Source organism: Danio rerio, chromosome 9 (genome assembly GCF_052040795.2).
Source record: "Danio rerio strain M-AB ecotype USA chromosome 9, GRCz13ab, whole genome shotgun sequence".
Lineage (NCBI taxonomy): Eukaryota > Metazoa > Chordata > Actinopteri > Cypriniformes > Danionidae > Danio > Danio rerio.
The window spans coordinates 40265338-40284536 of NC_141029.1; the positions used below are offsets into that span (position 1 = coordinate 40265338).

At 36.2% G+C, this 19199-nt stretch overlaps 2 protein-coding genes across 17 annotated transcripts; both read left to right on the forward strand.

Moving 5' to 3' along the window:
- The first annotated feature begins 129 nt into the window (after positions 1–129).
- cyp27a1.2 (cytochrome P450, family 27, subfamily A, polypeptide 1, gene 2) lies at positions 130–6346 on the forward strand. Of its 4 annotated transcripts, none has more exons than XM_087268235.1 (11): positions 130–829; positions 931–1136; positions 1280–1470; positions 1912–2111; positions 3966–4163; positions 4252–4415; positions 5044–5210; positions 5525–5606; positions 5703–5903; positions 5986–6051; positions 6131–6346. In XM_087268235.1, exons 1-11 carry the CDS (start codon positions 598–600, stop codon positions 6164–6166), a joined length of 1743 nt encoding a protein of 580 aa, XP_087124361.1. In that variant the 5' UTR covers positions 130–597; the 3' UTR covers positions 6167–6346. The 4 variants fall into 4 exon arrangements, with proteins under 4 accessions (XP_087124361.1, XP_087124364.1, XP_087124363.1 ...); XM_087268238.1 differs by having other exon boundaries at positions 571–829; positions 923–1136; XM_087268237.1 differs by having other exon boundaries at positions 571–829; positions 923–1136; positions 5986–6346.
- A 270-nt stretch (positions 6347–6616) lies between these two features.
- On the forward strand, positions 6617–15141 carry zgc:136333. Of its 13 annotated transcripts, none has more exons than XR_015498955.1 (11): positions 6617–8365; positions 8476–8681; positions 8960–9150; positions 9341–9540; positions 10050–10095; positions 10419–10616; positions 10702–10865; positions 13338–13504; positions 13945–14026; positions 14124–14324; positions 14407–14766. XR_015498955.1 is itself a non-coding variant. In XM_087267036.1 (10 exons), the coding sequence occupies exons 1-10, from the start codon at positions 8275–8277 to the stop codon at positions 14533–14535; spliced, it is 1629 nt and encodes a 542-aa protein (XP_087123162.1). In that variant the 5' UTR covers positions 6617–8274; the 3' UTR covers positions 14536–14766. The 13 variants fall into 13 exon arrangements, 7 of the variants coding, with proteins under 7 accessions (XP_087123162.1, XP_087123163.1, XP_087123164.1 ...); XR_015498956.1 differs by having other exon boundaries at positions 13381–13504; XR_015498951.1 differs by lacking the exon at positions 10050–10095 and having other exon boundaries at positions 13381–13504.
- The last annotated feature ends 4058 nt before the right edge of the window (positions 15142–19199 follow it).

Here is a 19199-nt window from a genome sequence, read left to right on the forward strand (position 1 = left end):
AGTGTTCTTTATTGTTGGTCAGATTATGAACGGGAATTGTTAGGATTTATAATTTAGCACTGAGTTTTTTAGCTTTGTTTTTTTAAACACTTGATTTCCGACTAAAGGTCATTCTGTAGCCTGAATGTGACAGTGCAAAACAATTTACATTTTTTATTCTGTTACAATTTTAGCGTTTGAATTTCATATTAATAAATTTTGAAACATAGAAGCATAAGTCGCCTGTGTTAGTTTAAAAACCTTACAGTTTTTCTCTACCTGTCATAACAGAGGGTGCATAAAATGCAGAAATGCAGGGCATGAGGGAACTACTAAAAAGACAAATTAAAAACAACATCTACATCATCAGGCTACAAATCAGATGGCTCACAGACATGATATCAAACGTAGCTATGTTATAATGTGTCGGACAAACGTAGTTTGAATGTCTGCAAGGACATACAATGTATTACAGATAAGCAAATGCCTTTAACTGGACGTCTCTTGAATGTCAAATGAAGCAAGTGGTGCTCACTGCAGAGCCATTTGGGCAGAGCTGAGCTCCAGCGAGGGGGAACATGAGCTCTCGCTCCTCCTCCTTCAGCAGACATCTCCGCTATGTGCTATTTGTTTGTTTGTCTCCGTTTTTGTTCTCCGCTACATGTGCTATTTGTTCTTTTTTTGACACCAAAGTTCAACTTTTGTGCTCCAGAAAAGAAAAAGATGAATATGGACAATTATTGTAAATGTCTAATGTTTAACTTAACGTTATTATCAATTATAATACCATATGTCACATTTTCAAACTCCTCAAGCTATATTATTACAACAGATAGTGAAGGGTTAAATAGTGAGTCTTTTTGTCCAGCCCTCCCTCTCATTCCGGTGTCGTTAACCTCATTTTTCTTTCTAAGTCCATAATGGCTGTTTGTTTTGCTTTGAGCTCTGCAGAAAGGCTCGGATGGTGTTTTCTGAGACCCACGGCAGCGGCCACAGGCTTCAGGAGTGCAGCAGGAAATGCTGCGGCTGCTTCTGTCAGTGTCCAGGACGGCCACAGAAAGCTGAAGACTGAGGCTGACCTTCCAGAGATCAAAATCTTTACCATGTTGTATCAAATGCTCTTCAAAGGTTACCTCAACAGCGTACATGAGCTACAGGTATAAAGAAATAACGCAGCTGTATTTGTTTGTCATGTGATTTTATCTGCAGGACTCTTGACATTATTGTTATTGTTTATGTCCTGATGCTGTCAGGTGTTTTAATGAATTGAAAAGAAACGGCTGTCATTTTATCTCTCCAGTTATATCAAAAACAGGTTTATGGCCCCTTGTGGAAAATTAATGCTGGAAACCTCCAAGGCATTTCAATAAGCAGTGTGGAGCTGCTGGAAGAACTCCTTCGAAAAGATGAGAAATATCCATGCAGAGGATACATGACTCTGTGGACAGAGCACCGGGACTTAAGAGGCATTAGCTATGGCCCTTTCACAGAGTAAAAACAAAGGATTTGTATAAATAACACTCGTTTTACAGCCCATTTAAAAAGCAAGTTGGCAAAGTTGGCTAATGTAGCTGTTTCGTGTTATACAAAATCATGAACTCGGTAACACTTTACAATAGGTTCATTAGTTAATGCATTTGCTAACATGAACTAATCATGAACAACACTTGTACAGCATTTATTAACCATAATTGAACATTTACTAATGCATTATTAACATCCAAACTCACAATGAACTACTGTATTTTCATTAACTAACGTTAACTAACATGAACAAGAACTGTAGTAAATGTATTGTTCATTGTTTGTTCATGTTAGTAAATGCATTAAGTAACATTAACTAATGAACCTTATTGTAAAGTGTGACCATGAACTCTTATCAATTTCCGCTGTTCAGTTTCTCATATGAAAAAAGACTGTGTTGTTCAACAGAGAAGGAGAGAAATGGTACAAACTGCGGGCGGTGCTGAACAAACGCATGCTTCATCCAAAGGACTCGGTTCAGTATGGAGATGTGGTGAATGCAGTGATCACAGACTTCATCAAACGCATTTACTATCTGCGGGAGATGAGTCCTACAGGGGATCTGGTGTCTAATCTGACCAATGAGCTTTACCGATTCTCTCTTGAAGGTATTTCCACTTTATTAGTGTGTAAAATTAAATTCTTTAAGCAGAAGTAAAGTTCATGTTCCCATAGGGTAATTAGTGAGCAGCCTGACATTACAACATGAAACAAAGTGCAATTTAATGCTTTTAAAAATGTGACAATTGCTGGACAAATGCAACATTAGCAATTATAGTACAACCCCAAATCGGAAAATGTTGGTACAGTATGGAAAACGCAAATAAAAAAGAAAGAAGTGATTTTGAAATTTACTTTAGCTTGTGTTTCACTGCAGACTATACAACAAACATTATTTAATGTGGACCTTTATGATTTTTTTAAAATAAGCACATATTCAATATCCAATTTGTTCTTGGAAAACATTTTTGAAAAGTTGGAAGCATTTACCATGCAATGTTGCCATTTCTTTCCACAACCCCTAAAAGACGTTTAGGGACCGAAGACACCCAAGTGATGAAATGTTTCAGGTGTAATTTTGTCCCATTCGTCCTGCAAACATGTCTTAAAGTGGGCAACAGTACCGAGTCTTCAGTCTTGCATTTTGCATTTAAAAATGCACCTCACATTCTTTATTAGGGACAGGTCGGGATTGTAGACAGGCCAGTCAAGTACCTTTCTCCTCTTCCTCTGCAACCAGGACTTTGTAATGTGTGCAGAATGCGGTTTTGCATTGTCTTGTTGAAATATGCAAGGGCATCCCTGGAAAAGAAGTATACGGCATATTGTAGTCCAAATCTCTATGTACTTTTCAGCGTTAATGGTGGCATCACAGAAGTGCAAACTACCACTGACACAACCCCATACCATGACAGACCCTGGCTTTTAGACTTGTTACTTGTAACAGTCTGGATGATCCTTTTCTTCCTTGGTCCGGAGCACACAGCATCCAATTCTCCTTAAAAACACCTGAAATACTGATTTTTCTGACCACAGTACATGTTTCCCATGTGTAATGGTCCATTGCAGATGCCTCCGATCCCAGAGAAGTCGCTTCTAGACACTGTTAACATAGGGCTTCCTTTTGGCACAGTACAATTTTGACTTGCATTTGTATATGTAACTATGTATTGTGGTACTAGATAAAGGTTTGCTAAAGTAGTCCTGAGCCCATTGTGGTTATATAGCTTATAGATGAATGATGATTCTAGATGCATTGGGATCAGATATCACAGTAGTTCAGCTTTGGGTTGCGCCCTTGTACTTTATGCACTGAAGTTCCTCCAGATTTCTTGAATCTTTTATTAATGTAATGTTATGCTCTGTTGAAATTGAAATATCCAAATGTCTTCAAATCTTTTTTGAGGAACACTGTTTTTAACCATATTTATTGGTAAACAGGGAATCCTCAGCCTGTCTTTGCTCCTAAAGGACTAGACCTTTCTTGGATGCTGCTTTTGTACCAAATCATAATTGCAATCAGCTGTTAACATCACCTGTTTTAAATCACACCATTATTTAAAGAATTTACCTGATTACTAGCTCTAAACTGCTCCTGTCTCAACTTTTTTGCAATGTGTTGCAGATCTGAATGACAGGAAAGGATGTCAATATACATTATGAAGAAACATGAATATTTTGTTTATATTGTCTGCAATGAAATACAAGTCAATGTAAATTTGGAAATCACTACTTTTTATTTGTGTTTTCCATACTCAGATTTAGGGTTGTATAATGTTATGAATCATGTTATAAGCCTTACATTAAATAAACTAATTTTTGTCTTTATTTTATAAGACATAAATGGTGTTAAATTGGTATGCAAATGACCATAATAATGTTAGTCATTTGAATACCAATTTATCACCATTTTAAACATGCTTTCAATTTGCCCACAATAATTGAGATACCTTTCTTCACAGGGATTGCGTCCATTCTCTTCGAGACGCGCATTGGCTGTCTGGAGAAAGAAATTCCTGCTGAGACACAAAAGTTTATTAATTTCATTGCTCAAATGTTCACCTACAGCATGCACGTGGCCCTTCTGCCCAACTGGACCCGCAAATATTTCCCATTCTGGCAGAAGTACATTGATGGCTGGGATGGCATATTCAAGTTCGGTAAGCTTCACACATCTGCTTCAGACTGACTTTAAGAGATTTGTTGTGGAGTTTAATAATGTTTATTGTACTAATGGATTACTCATAGGCACAAAAATGATTGACATGAAGATGGAGGCCATTCAGAAGCGTGTAGATACCAATCAGGATGTTGCTGGAGAGTATCTCACATACCTGCTTTCTAATGGCAAGATAAGCAGGAAAGACGTTTATGGAAGTGTATCTGAGCTGCTGCTGGCTGGAGTCGACTCAGTAAGACGCTCCTTCTATAGATTTGACTGTGTAAACAACATTTGTAGGAGTTTTAAAAATTTGTAATTGTCAAGGTTTGGGTTAGGGAAGGACAAGTACTCATATGTAGGACTAAAAGATGGGTTTTTTAAATAAAAAATATAATAAAATGCGGAAAAAAAAAAACAATTGGGGAAAACATTAGCAAAAACAAACTTGGCTTTGCTGGCAGGGAAGAGCAGATCTGAACACGACAGGACAAAACTGGACACTAGAAGAATGACGTACAAACTGGCACAGGACAGTAGACATGAGGGAGCTATAAAGGAGAAAAATTAGCAAACAAATAGGTCAACAGAATTAACTAATAATATATATACTTATAATACATTATATTTTCATACCATATCAAAGACAAAATATATACTGATACATGCCACCCAGTCCTATTCATATTCCCTAGGAGAATGAATAATTTTGGCCTTGAGTGTACAATTGACAAAAATCAATCTTTGCGTACATTTTGCCTTGTGTGAGAAGCTATTTTAGTCTGATGCTAGTCATAATAGGAAAGAAAAATCATCACAACTACGATTCATTCTACCTAACATTTCAAGATGTTTTGAAATTATATTTATTCACATCCTAGACCTCCAACACCATGTTGTGGGCTCTTTATCTTCTCTCAAAAGACCCAGAAGCTCAGGAGACTTTGTATCAGGAGGTAACCAAGGTCTTAAAGGATGACAGAATCCCAACAGCAGAAGAAGTGAACAGCATGCCTTTCCTCAAAGCTGTCATCAAGGAAACATTAAGGTGAGGATAATGTTGTTGAATGTGATATATTGCTTTAAAATTTATGGTATACCTTTAATAAAAAGTACAGATTTATCAAATATTTTGAAAGAAGATTATTATTTTAACCATGGCTGCAGTTATTTGATCAAAAATACAGTACAACCACTTATTTTGTACAAGAACTGTTCCTCTGTGTAAATATATTATCTATGCTGAACACATTTTTTTATTATATTGAAAACCTTATAATAAAATCTGTAAAATGCTACAATTTAAATAATTGGGGGAAGTAATATTTAATATTAATATTCTTATTCACCTTGAATTTGCAGACTGTATCCGGTGGTGCCTGTAAATTCCCGTCTTATTGCAGAAACTGAAGTCGTCATTGGTGAATACTTTTTTCCTAAAAAGGTGAATTGGCCTCGAGCTGTTGGGAAGCAAACGAAAAAAAAAAAGAGTTGCACATTTTGAAATTGACCACTAAATCAACTCCTTTTATTGGAACAGACAACATTCACTTTGTGCCACTATGTAATCAGCCGTGATGAGAAAGTCTTCCCAGAACCACAGAAGTTCAAACCTGAGCGCTGGCTGCGAGACGGCAGAACCAGACCAAACCCGTTTGGGTCAATCCCATTTGGATTTGGAGTCAGAGCCTGTGTCGGTCGTCGCATTGCTGAACTGGAAATGCATCTGGCTTTGGCAAGGGTGAGGTTTATTTTTTAGTTCTGTGCCAGACAGTGACATTGCATTATTATTGTGCTGTTTGTGATTGTGTTTTTAATTGCAGCTAATCAAGTTGTTTGAAATGCGACCAGACCCGACTGTAGGTGAAGTTAAGGCAAACTTTCGTTCAGTGCTTGTTCCCAACAAAAAGGTCAATCTGCACTTTGTGGAGAGACAGAAGACTGAAACATAGCTCAACTAGACATGAGCTGCATATGTACATAAGGAATTATCAGCTGAAGTGATTCATGTGAATTTGTCAATGGCTTTAACTGAATATGATTCTTCTTTTCTTTGTTAAAGACCCTGTACAAGAGTATGAAGAATATACTTTGTCACCCAATAATATTTATTTCATTGTGATGATAGCCATGAAAATATTTTATAGATGTTAAAATCAATTAAACTTTATAATGAATTCAAAATGTCTGTGTTCTTGTTCATTATTGGAGAAACAGGAATTGTGGATATTTGTTCATTTCACTGCAAAACTTGCATTTCTTAACAATCTGCCCATTTTTTATTAACTGTTCATTTATAAATGCATTATCAAACAAACAAAATAATATTTTTGACGACATAATCATTGTCATGTGACAGCACAAAATAATTTACAATTTTATTCTATTTCATTTTAATAAGAAAACATTTTGAAACGCATACAAACATTAGTTTTTTTTCTTTGTTTTCTCAGCCTGTCATAAAACAAATTAAACAACATCTATGCTATATATATCTGTCTCACATGGTGCGAATTATACATTGATGATTCATTGAACTTCCATGTCTGAGCCAGTGTATAATAAAATACTATGCATCTAGTTTTATAGACACCTACAGTACAAATGCCTATTTTACAAGAAACATGTTTTTTTTAAACACTTACGCTGTTGGTGATCTAGAATTGCTGTATTCAAACCACTAAATTAATATTTTGGCAAACCAGAAGTGTACATGCACTCTAAAAAAAGGAACATAGCCATTTAAAAAAAAAAATGTCTGATGGTAAATTATATTAAACGTTTACTATATTAGGTCCGTTAGGATTACCTAAATGTTAGGATTTGCTAAATGCCAGAATAATGTGAAAATTTTTTTTTGAGAATTTATTAATTTCTAGACAGTCAAAAGTTTACAAACATTTCCTTGGTATTTTTTAGCTTTGCTTTTAAACTGTATAACTTTGGTAAAATGTTTTGGGTATCCTTCCACAAGCTTCTCACAATAGTTTGAAGAAATGTTGGCCCATTCCTCCTGACAGAACTGGTGTAACTGAGTCAGAGTTGTAGGCTGTCTTGCTTGTGCAAGGTTTTGCCCACAATTTTTTTAAAGGATTGTGATCAGGGTTTTGTCATGGCCACTCCAAAACATTCACTGTTGTCCTTAAAGCACATTTTAACTAATGTTGGACTTTAGGGTCCAGTGCATGTTCAAAAATGGGTTCGGAGTCAATCTGTCAAAAAATTATAAGTTTTATTTGCTCAAGCAGGAAAGAAACCAAAAGCAATACACTGCGCAGGAGAGGTTCAACTCTGAACTCTCTTTCAGAGACACATCCTTTTTATACCACAGTTGTTTGTCTTCCGTGCATCTTCACTTGGTTTTACCTTTTAAGGCAAATGTCTCCTTATAACACACACACGGCTCATACATCCTGTCCTGAAATCTCTGCCCTTTCTATGCACCCTTGCGACACTTCTCTATTTTGTGCATGCGATTTGCAGCACTTAGCAGTTTGCAACACTTCTGACAGTTTCACAATAATTAACACTTTATAGGTTAATTGTTTAAGCCTTCTTATGCATGGAAAACATGTAAAAATTTTATTTAAACTGAAAAACACCACACTAATTTGGCAGTATGCTTAAGGTCATGGTCTGTTTGGAAGACCAATTTGTGGCCAAGTTTTAATTTCCTGGCTGATGTTTGGAGATGTTGTGTCAGTATTTCTACATAATGTTCTTTCTTCATGCTGCCATCTATGCTGTGAAGTGGACCTGCAGCAAAACAGCCCCACAACATGATGCTGCCGCCCCCATACTTCTCAGTTAGTATGGTGTTCCTATAGCCTTGTAAGCTTTCTCTTTAACCTCCAAATGTAACACTGGTACTTAGGGCCAAACTGTTCTATAAACGTATGTGATGATGTATCGCATAGACGTCGACTGAATGTCTCACAAGGACGTCTGTATGACGTATTACAGATAAATACGCGCACTTCCAGCTGTCATAGCTGCTTATATTTGCTATTTTCTTGAAGCACAAAAACTAAACATTTTTTAACTTTTGTGCTGCAGAAAAGCCCGACAGTTTGTAACGACATAAGGCGTGTGCTTGCTAGACAATATTTTAAATGTCAACCTCTATAAATGATAATAACAATTCCCATTTTCAGAACAACTCCAAGCTATATGATAGTACAACAGGCAGTGAAGGGTTAAACAGTGAGTCTTTTCGTCCCACCTCCCTCTCCCTCCCGTTCATATCGGTGTCGTTAACCTCATTCTTCGTTCTGTGTCCATAATGGCTGTTTGTTTTGCTTTGAGCTCTGCAGAAAGGCTCGGATTCGGTTTTCTGAGACCCACGGCAGCGGCCACAGGCTTCAGGAGAGCAGCAGGAAATGCTGCGGCTGCTTCTGTCAGTGTCCAGGACGGCCACAGAAAGCTGAAGACTGAGGCTGACCTTCCAGAGATCAAAATCTTTACCATGTTGTATCAAATGCTCTTCAAAGGGTACCTCAACAGCATACATGAGCTACAGGTATAAAGAAATAACGCAGCTGTATTTGTTTATCATGTGATTTTATCTGCAGGACTCTTGACATTATTGTTTATGTCCTCAGACTGTCAGGTGTTTTACTGAATTGAAAAGAAACGGCTGTCGTGTAAACGATTGTCTTGTTTGTTACCTGCTCTGAATCGATTTGCATTTGTGTAATTATCTGTAGGCTAATAGATGTGTAATAATTGCTATTTATATTTAGACCACAAGAACATCTTGGTTATGTTTTACATCTTTTTTTTTTTTTATCTCTGCAGATATATCAAAAACAGGTTTATGGCCCCTTGAGCAAAATCAATTCTGGAAACCTCCAAGGCATTTCAATAAGCAGTGTGGAGCTACTGGAAGAACTCCTTCGAAAAGATGAGAAATATCCATGCAGAGGATACATGACTCTGTGGACAGAGCACCGGGACTTAAGAGGCATTGGCTATGGCCCTTTCACAGAGTAAAAACAAATAATTTGTTTAAATGACACGTTTTACAGCCCATTTAATAAGCAAAACTAATCAAGTCTGAAGATTTTATGAGGCCAAAGTACAGTTGGCTATTGTAGCTGTTTCGTGTTGTATAAAGTAATTATCTATTATCAATTCCTGCTGTTTTGTCATCTGAAAGGAGACTGTGTTGTTCAACAGAGAAGGAGAGAAATGGTACAAACTACGAGCGGTGCTGAACAAACGCATGCTTCATCCAAAGGACTCGCTTCAGTATGGAGATGTGGTGAATGCAGTGATCACAGACTTCATCAAACGCATTTACTATCTGCGGGAGATGAGTCCTACAGGGGATCTAGTCTCTAATCTGACCAATGAGCTTTACCGATTCTCCCTTGAAGGTATTTCTGCTTCATTAGTGTGTGAAATTAAATCCCTGAAGTAATTTTCAAAAGAGAATTTAGGAAACAACCTGACATTACAACATGAAGTGAAGTGCAAGTAATACTTTAAAAAATGTGATAATTGCTGGACAAATACAACATTAGCAATTATAGTAATCAGTTGTGTATTACAGTAATCAGCTTATGTTTAGTTACATTTAAAATAACAAAACGTTTTAGTACAACGTATCCAAGATCAAAACCATTTGTTTTTGATAGAAGTCTTTTATGCTCTCCAAGACCTTAATCTGAGTTTTTACTACTGTAAAAACAGTAATATTCTTCAGAAGTAGTATTACAAATTAAAATACCTGTTTTGTATTTTAAAATGTAAACGATTTCTGTGACGGCAAAGCTCATTAATCATTATTTACTGTATTTATCATCATTTCTCCAGTCTCTAGTATCTCATGAATCATAGTGACTTCAACCTTCTATTTGAAATAAACGCAGTTTATTTCTTTTAGTAAAAAGAATAAAAGAAGAAGAAAGTATAAAACAAGTTACTGTAGGGTCAGTATTTTTTGTTCCTTCATATTTTGCAGTAATGTAAATGATGTAACATTTGCCCATTATGCAAAGATTTTATTAAAATGTAATATATTTAAGTGTTACAAGAATGTTTTCTATTGTTTTTTAAAGAAAGTTCATTAGTTAAGTGTCATTATTCTGCTGTAAGATCACTGATATAATGTTATGAGTCATGTTATAAGCCTTACATTAAATAAAACTAACTTTTGTCTTTATATTATTAAAGACAATTTGAATACCAGTTTATCACCATTCTTAACATGCTTTCAATTTTCCCACAATAATTGGGATACTTTTCTTCACAGGGATTGCGTCCATTCTCTTCGAGACGCGCATTGGCTGTCTGGAGAAAGAGATTCCTGTTGAGACTCAAGAGTTTATTAATTCAATTGCTCAAATGTTCACCTACAGCATGCACGTGGCCCTTCTGCCCAACTGGACCCGCAATTACTTCCCATTCTGGCAGAAGTACATTGATGGCTGGGATGGCATATTCAAGTTCGGTAAGCTTCACACATCAGCTTCAGACTGACTTTAAGAGATTTGTTTTGGAGTTTGATGATGTTGATACATATGGATTACTAATAGGCACAAAAATGATTGACATGAAGATGGAGGCCATTCAGAAGCGTGTAGATACCAATCAGGAGGTTGCTGGAGAGTATCTCACATACCTGCTTTCTAGTGGCAAGATGAGCAGCAAAGATGTTTATGGAAGTGTATCTGAGCTGCTGCTGGCTGGAGTCGACACAGTAAGACGCCACTTCTATAGATTTGACTGTGTAAACAACATTTGTAGGAGTTTTAAATATTGGCTATATGTAGAATTCAGAAAGCCATGTTATTACCAACACCTGTGGCCATTAAGCGAACTGACAGAAATACATCGCTTAATACATTGCTTAAAATGTGCACATGTAACATACAGTATGTGTAACGTGTTCTCACATTAAAGTTATTTTCTATTTTAATTATTAGACATTTTAACAGTTTGAGTTTCCCTCTTACAATAGTCACTTTTATTTTGGATCAAATCTTAGAGCTCTCTTATCCTCCACAGACAGCAATAGTCTTGAGACATATAAGGTCCAGATAAGGAACCAAAAAACATTGTCAAAGCATTCCATGTGATTTCAGGGGTTCACATGTATTCTGACCTGTCTTTCTTTAAAATGTGTGATGTTTGTGTATGGTCGGACGGGTCCAATTTCCCTGCCTGTAACAATGTTGTGAAAAATTAAGGATTCATCATCATCATATGGAGCTCAAAGGAAAAAAAAACACTGTAAAAGCAAGTTTGCAGGTGGCGCAGTGGGCAGTGCTGTCGCCTCAATGCAAGAAGGTTGCTGATTCGGCCTCGGGTGGGTCAGCTGGCATTTCTCTTCCATGTTCTTTCCATGTTCGCATGGGTTTATGGCTGCTCCGGTTTCCCCCACAGTCCAAACACATGCGGTATAGGTGAATTTGGCAAGCTAAATTGTCTGTAGTGTGTGTGTGAATGAGTGTGTATGGATGTTTTCCAGTGATGGGTTGCAGCTGGAAGGGCATCCGCTGTGTAAAATATATGCTGGATAAGTTGGCAGTTCATTCCGCTGTGGTGACCCCGTATTAATAAAGGGACTAAGCCGAAAAGAAAATGATTGGATGAATAAGTGAGTTTGCTTGCCGTTGTCTTTCATGTCACAAGTGTACATTTACTCTGGGCAATATAACATACTTGCCATTAGAGTCAGCTGCAGAATGTATTGCTCTTTGCAAACATGCACTGGGCCCCTGTGCAAGTCACATGAAATGTTTTGACAGTTTTGGTTCCTGTTTTTGAACGTCTCAGGACTTTTGCTGTCTATGGAGGATGAGCGAACTCAGACATTTCATCTAAAATGTCTTAATTTGGGTTCTTTTTTTTTTTTTTTTTTTATTAGTATATGCAAAAATCATACAAATACAAGAAAACATCAACAGATAACAAATACAAAGCAACAAAACAAAAACAACAAAAACATCAACAATATAGTCAGGTACTGGTATGTGCGTGAGTGTGTGCGTGTGAGTGTGTGTATGCATGTAAAGGTAACTTGGTGGACAGGTCAGAGTACATACATTAGGAACAATAACAGTCAATAAATGAATCAAGTGTCACAGATATAGATAAAACATATAGAAAAAAAACAGTCAGAGGTAGGGAGTAACAACAATGCTTATTAATGTATGATAGTAAATATGAGAGTAAAAAGAGAGAAAGGACAACAGTAATAACTGACAACAATAATAATAAATCACAAGTGCTACACCAACTACTACTACAGAAAGTTACTTATATTACAACTACTAATGCTTCTACTACAGCCACAACCACGACTACTACTACTACAATGTCTACTAATACTGATACTACTACAACGACTACTACTACTGATACTACTATAGCGTTTGCTACAATTAATACAACAATGTCTACTGCGACTACAACTACTACTACTACTACTATTACCACTACTACTACTACTACAATCACTTCTACTACATCTACATCAACAACATCTACTACTGATATTACTACACCAACAACGACTACTACTACTACTACTGTAACCACCACACCATTACTACTTCTGCTACTACTATACCAATGCCATCTATTACTACATGAACTACAACTTCTATAATCTCCGTAACAATTACTCAATAACAATCGATACTATTACAATGACTACTACTTCAACTACTACTACTACTACTACTACTACTACTACTACAACTACTACCGTTACAACTACAACAACTGCAACCTTACTAATGATAATGGTATAAATACTTGTAATAATGATAATGAAAAGATAACAGATAAAGATAACTGTTATCTTAATTTGGGTTCTGAAGATGAACATAGATTGGAATGACACGAAGGTCAATAATAACAACAACAGATCTGTCATCTATGAGTGAACTTTAAGTTTAGCGCTAACTTACATGCAGAAGGGACCAATGAAAGCAAAATTAAAGTGTTTCATATATTTATAATAAATTACACTTTCACAACATATTTATTACAAAAAACATACTGATATATGCCACCCAGTCCTATTTATATTAGACAAAATCCAAAATTGGTGTACATTTTGTACACTTTGTCTGATGCTAGTCATAACAGGGAAGAAAAGGTCATCACAACTACCATTTCAAGATGATTTTCGATTTTAAAATGATCTTTACTGATGTTCTAGACCTCCAACACCATGTTGTGGGCTCTTTATCTTCTCTCAAAAGACCCAGCAGCTCAGGAGACTTTGTATCAGGAGGTAACCAAGGTCTTAAAGGATGACAGAATCCCAACAGCAGAAGAAGTGAACAGCATGCCTTTCCTCAAAGCCGTCATCAAGGAAACATTAAGGTGGAGGAATATGTTGTTGAAAGTGATGTATTGCTTTAAAATTTAGGGTTTATCTATTATAAAATAGTCAAATGTTATAAAATATTTTAAAAGAATCTCCTGCTTGCCATGGCTGCAGTTATTTGAAAACAAACAAACAGTAAAATGTGTTATTTTGTACAAGAACTGTTCCTCTGTGTAAGTAATCATGCAATCAGTATTTATTAAAAGTAATCAGTATCTATGCTAAGGATATTTTTATTATATTAAAAAACTACAAATTAAATTCATGTCAGTTATACATGAGTTAATATTTAGATTTAGTTTGAATAAATATACCCTTAGGGACCATATTAGATGTCTGTCAAGATCATAAAGGAAATTATTTCACACATGAATACATGTAGACATGTTCTGTACTATTACTTTATAATGTGTTTGCATATGTATTTTTTGCGCAGACTGTATCCGGTGGTGCCTGTAAATTCCCGTCTTATTGCAGAAACCGAAGTCGTCATTGGTGAATACTTTTTTCCTAAAAAGGTGAATTGACCTCATGTTGTTGGGAAGGAGAAAAAAAAAAGAGTTGCACATTTTGAAATTGACCACTAAATCAACTCCTTTTTTTTTTTTGGAACAGACAACATTCAATCTGTGCCACTATGCAATCAGCCATGATGAGAAAGTCTTCCCAGAACCACAGAAGTTCAAACCTGAGCGCTGGCTGCGAGACGGCAGAACCAGACCAAACCCGTTTGGGTCAATCCCATTTGGATTTGGAGTCAGAGCCTGTGTCGGTCGTCGCATTGCTGAACTGGAAATGCATCTGGCTTTGGCAAGGGTGAGATTTATTTTTCAGTTCTGTGCCAGACAGTGACATTGCATTATTATTGTGCTGTTTGTGATTGTGTTTTTAATTGCAGCTAATCAAGTTGTTTGAAATGCGACCAGACCCGACTGTAGGTGAAGTTAAGGCAAACTTTCGTTCAGTGCTTGTTCCTAACAAAAAGGTCAATCTGCACTTTGTGGAGAGACAGAAGACTGAAACATAGCTCAACTAGACATGAGCTGCATATGTACATAAGGAATCATCAGCTGAAGTGATTCATGTGAATTTGTCAACGGCTTTAACTGAATATGATTCTTCTGTTCTTTGTTAAAGACCCTGTACAAGAGTATGAAGAATATACTTTGTCACTCAATAATATTTATTTTATTTTGATAATAGCCATGAAAATATTTTATATATGTAAAAATCAATTAAACTTTATAATGATTCAAAATGTCTGTGTTCCTGTTTCTCCAATAATGAACAAGAATTGTGGATATTTGTTCATTTCACTGCAAAACTTTCATTTCTTACATTTCTTGGTAACTGTAGTACTTTGTTGTTTTTTGGGACGTTTTACCACAGGATTCTGTGCTGTACAGTATGTAATACTCCTGTAGTATTCTTGTGGTAGTGTGTGGTATCACTTTCATATTTTGGTAGTATTTACCACAGGATTCTGTTATACAATATGTAATATTCCTGTGATATTCTTGTGGTAGAGTGTGTGGTATTACTGTCATATTCCTGTAATGTTTTTGTGGTAGCATGTGGTATTTCATGTGGTAAACCATCAAATGTACAAAACAAAAATTATGTGGTAACTGTGTAGTACTTTGTTGTTTTTTGGGACGTTTTACCACAGGATTCTGTGCTGTACAGTATGTAATACTCCTTACATACCGTTATCAGCTGATAGATATGGGCCAGTAGGGGCCTTCCGACCAGTAAATGTCACTCAGAATGCTGTCATCATCCATTCACATTGTTAATCAGCTATACTTATAGAGAACACTCCAGATCTTTTACATTACTGTGACGGTTAAGGTAGGGGTAGGCATTAATAAAATATAATTATTGGGATATTTAATAAATAATATAAATAATTCTCTTTAACTTCCGGCTGCAGCCGTTTGTGATCTATAGCTGATTAACCATGTGGATGGATGATAACAGCCTTCTGAGCCTACCAGTAGGTGCAGAAGGCACCTAATAGTCCATATCTATTAGCTGATAACCACTGATAACACCCATTCAATTGATAACATTCGAATCAGCTGGTCCAGTCTACTGTGAGAAAAATTATGACATCTTACAGTTATGAAGGCGTTATCTGTGTTACTGACACAAATGAAAACTATTATAAAAATATAAGTACTAGATGAAATATTACCTGTTAAAAGTGACAACTAAAAAAAATAAATTATACAAAATAAATTAAATGTAAAAAAAAATGTATATCTATCTATATATATATATATATATATATATATATATATATATATATATATATATATATATATATATAAAGTTAGCTATGTTATTTAATTATAAAACTACAAAAATTTTAAAAACTATTTTATAATAAAAATATAGACCTGCACATATATAAATAAATACTAAAACTAACTAAATAAAGCCATATAGAAATATTAAAAGAATTTATAATATGTGTAATTATATTATATAAATGTATATTCATAGAATTTAAAGTTAGAAAAATAAACCGAAAAAACAACAAATATAATCATTTATTTTAATTTTTAAACATGCATTTACATTTATATATACATACAATTAAAATAATAACGGTCTGCATCATGAACGAGTCAGTGATTCAGCAGGTAAAGAACTTTCTGAATGAATAAAACGTGTGCCTTTTAAAACTTCCCTTTGCTGCCACAAGGTGGAAGCAGATGCCAAATAATAATTTATAAATAAATTTATTTATTTATCAAGATAATTTATAAATAAATGCATTGCACAAATATTTTTAACTTCATCTCATAGCTTATATATTAATTTGTCTTAAACAACATATCTCACCTTTCTACAACAAATCTGACGAGAAACACCTGAGGGAAAAAAAACCTGAGGCACGACTCGAAGCTCTAAAAGATAATATTCATCAAATGAAATGCAACCGGAGAGCAGTTTTTGTGGACTCTCTGTCACTCATTAGTATCCTGTTCTCTCCTGTCATGCCAAAATGAATGAAAGCCCGTCTGGCAGCGTCCACTCAAGCCATAACTCACCTTATATCTGTTATCAAGCATCTAAAAATACAGCTCCTGAGATGAAGAGCATCTGACAGTCAGGGCTAATGATGAAACTTCTGCTCAGACAATGATCTGAGGACGGCAGCGATGTTTACGAGCGAGCTAAATGCTGCATTGTGTAACTCAAGGGTAGAGACGCCACTGTTAATTCATATGTGCTTAAATATCTCTCTGAAATCACGCAAAGTCTTTCAAAGTGCGTAAAAGAGTGTTAAGAGTTGAGCATGATACGACGTGAATACTAGTTAGCGCCATAGCTATATACATTAGATTTCGCCTACCCTGATGTTGTCTATTGGAAGGAATGCGTCAATAGAGCCGCCATTTTAGTACAGGGTAACGCTCCTTTGAAATGAACGCTCTTTTCAAATGAATAAATTTATAAATAATTTGGCATTACTTTTTTTCTCACCACCACACTGGTCTTTTTCACAAGACAAAATTTTGTTGTTGGAATCTGTATTTTATTTACTTAAATTTGACTTTTGCATGCTAAAAGTACTTGAGTAAGAGACGTTTTACTTGATTTGGGTCATTAAAAAACTCCCTATGATGTATGTAGCCTATACCTGCTGCAGTCAACCTAAAACCTACAGTAGGTTGACATGAAATCAAAACAACACCCATTCTTGTCTTAGGACATTTTATTTGGCAAATTTTAAAATAACAGTAAGTATATGTGACATGTTAAATATATAGTATAATTTTCTGGTTTTAAACATACAGAATAATAATAATAAAAAATATAGTTATGAAACAACCATAACAGCAAATGTTGACTAATGAAAGTACATTTATAACAACTATTTATTTGTTAGACTTCTGTATTGTCAAACCATGTTGCATACAAATGCATTCAACAGACTTATATGACAGTGCATTGCTGTAGAGGACAAATAAAACACGAGACAGGTGTTTAGAAAGAGTATAGTTTATTTAGTTTGACATGCAAACTTATCTAAACAAGACACACTTTCAGAAAACAGCCCGGAAACATTATAATGCGCGCGCTCGTGAATATAACCCGCGGTTGTCTTCAACTGTTGTCTTCAATAGTCCTTCTTTGCTCAACAACTGAGCTGAAAAACAAAGCAAAACATTACAACAGTCAGACATGGAGCAAAGAGCATAGAATTACCAAGAGGCGACACTCTACAATTTGGGAAACAATAACGCGCTTTTTGAATGAATTAAATAAAAACAAAGCAGCTGCTTTCCATCGCGACAGCAAAGACGAGCGATCGCTGTCACTTCAAAATGGCGGAAACCGGGTCTGTTGCTCTTGGTCATTCTAAGCTCTTTGCTAAAGGTTTAATCATAACAGTTACCATGGTTTCTATTTCAAACTATAGTAAACTAAAGTTTGAAACTATAGTTTAAAATAGAAGATGAGTGGGCCTCGCTACTTCCACCCACCATAACCCTCGCAGCGAGGTCCCACTACCGGCCGCCCGTGTTTCCCTGAGGGTCCTCGGGGGTTGTTTGCTCCCTGCCTAGGGCTCAAAGGCCGCCTCGCCCCAGGGAGTGCACGGAAAGACCGGGCGCCAGGCCGTGCCAGTATTCACTGGATGTTGCTCGGCGGCACATTTCGAGCAACAAACACGTAATGTTCTTCGCGATATTGCGTTTATGTACGCAAACCGCAAGGAACTACAGCACAGACGGGCCCGGGTGAAGCATCACGAAGCGGACTTCGTGAGTTTGGCGTAGCTCCACTCGTACCGTCGGTATTGAACTCACCTTGGTCAAGTACAAGCAGCTACACCGGGCGAACTGACAGCGCTGACAGAGAGCACACGAGCTTTATAGGAATGCATATGCAAATTTCTACAAGGCACGTCACTGTTGTCTCGTTGTCATAGCGAGCGCTGAGGAGGGCTCACCTGATTGGACCACGACTTGGGAATCTGCGTCAGGGCGAGTTGCTGTCTGCTGTGGACAAAAATATATTACATATATTTAATATATATTTTTACATTTTTGGTGCTGTGTACTCTTCTGAGATACTTTATACGGTTCCTTTTACAGCATCCATGGTGTAAATTAAGCGTTTCCGGCGAATTTAATGCCAATGCATAATCCGGTGCGTTTAAGGTCTGTTTTCTTTCAAAGTCAGCGATCTCCACAAGCTGAGTGATATCCGATTTAAAGTGGCTCTCAGATTGTACAAGAAGCACTGCATTAAATTACATTTCCCCCGCCATATCCTTATAATGTGAGCAATATATTTTACCCCAGTATATTCAATGGAGCTTCTGCGTTAGCCTGCCGATTCTGACGGGCGCGTGCGAGTAAACAGCTTTTTGTCTCGTTTTACGCTTGAGCAACTAAATTAATGCAAAAGTTTATTTAACTGAATGTATTTTAATGACATTACAACATCGATGCTGTATAAGGAACCGTATAAAATGGAAAAAAAGTTCACAATAACAGGTCACCGGAAGTGTTTCAGCATGGAAACAGCACTAGCTCGGCATATACCCTATTTAAATAGGAACTTATATACATCTAATATATCTAGAATACTACAGGAGTATTACATACTAAGCAACAGACTTCTGTGGTGCCACAGAAATGTTTAAGTGATACCACACACTACTACAAGAAT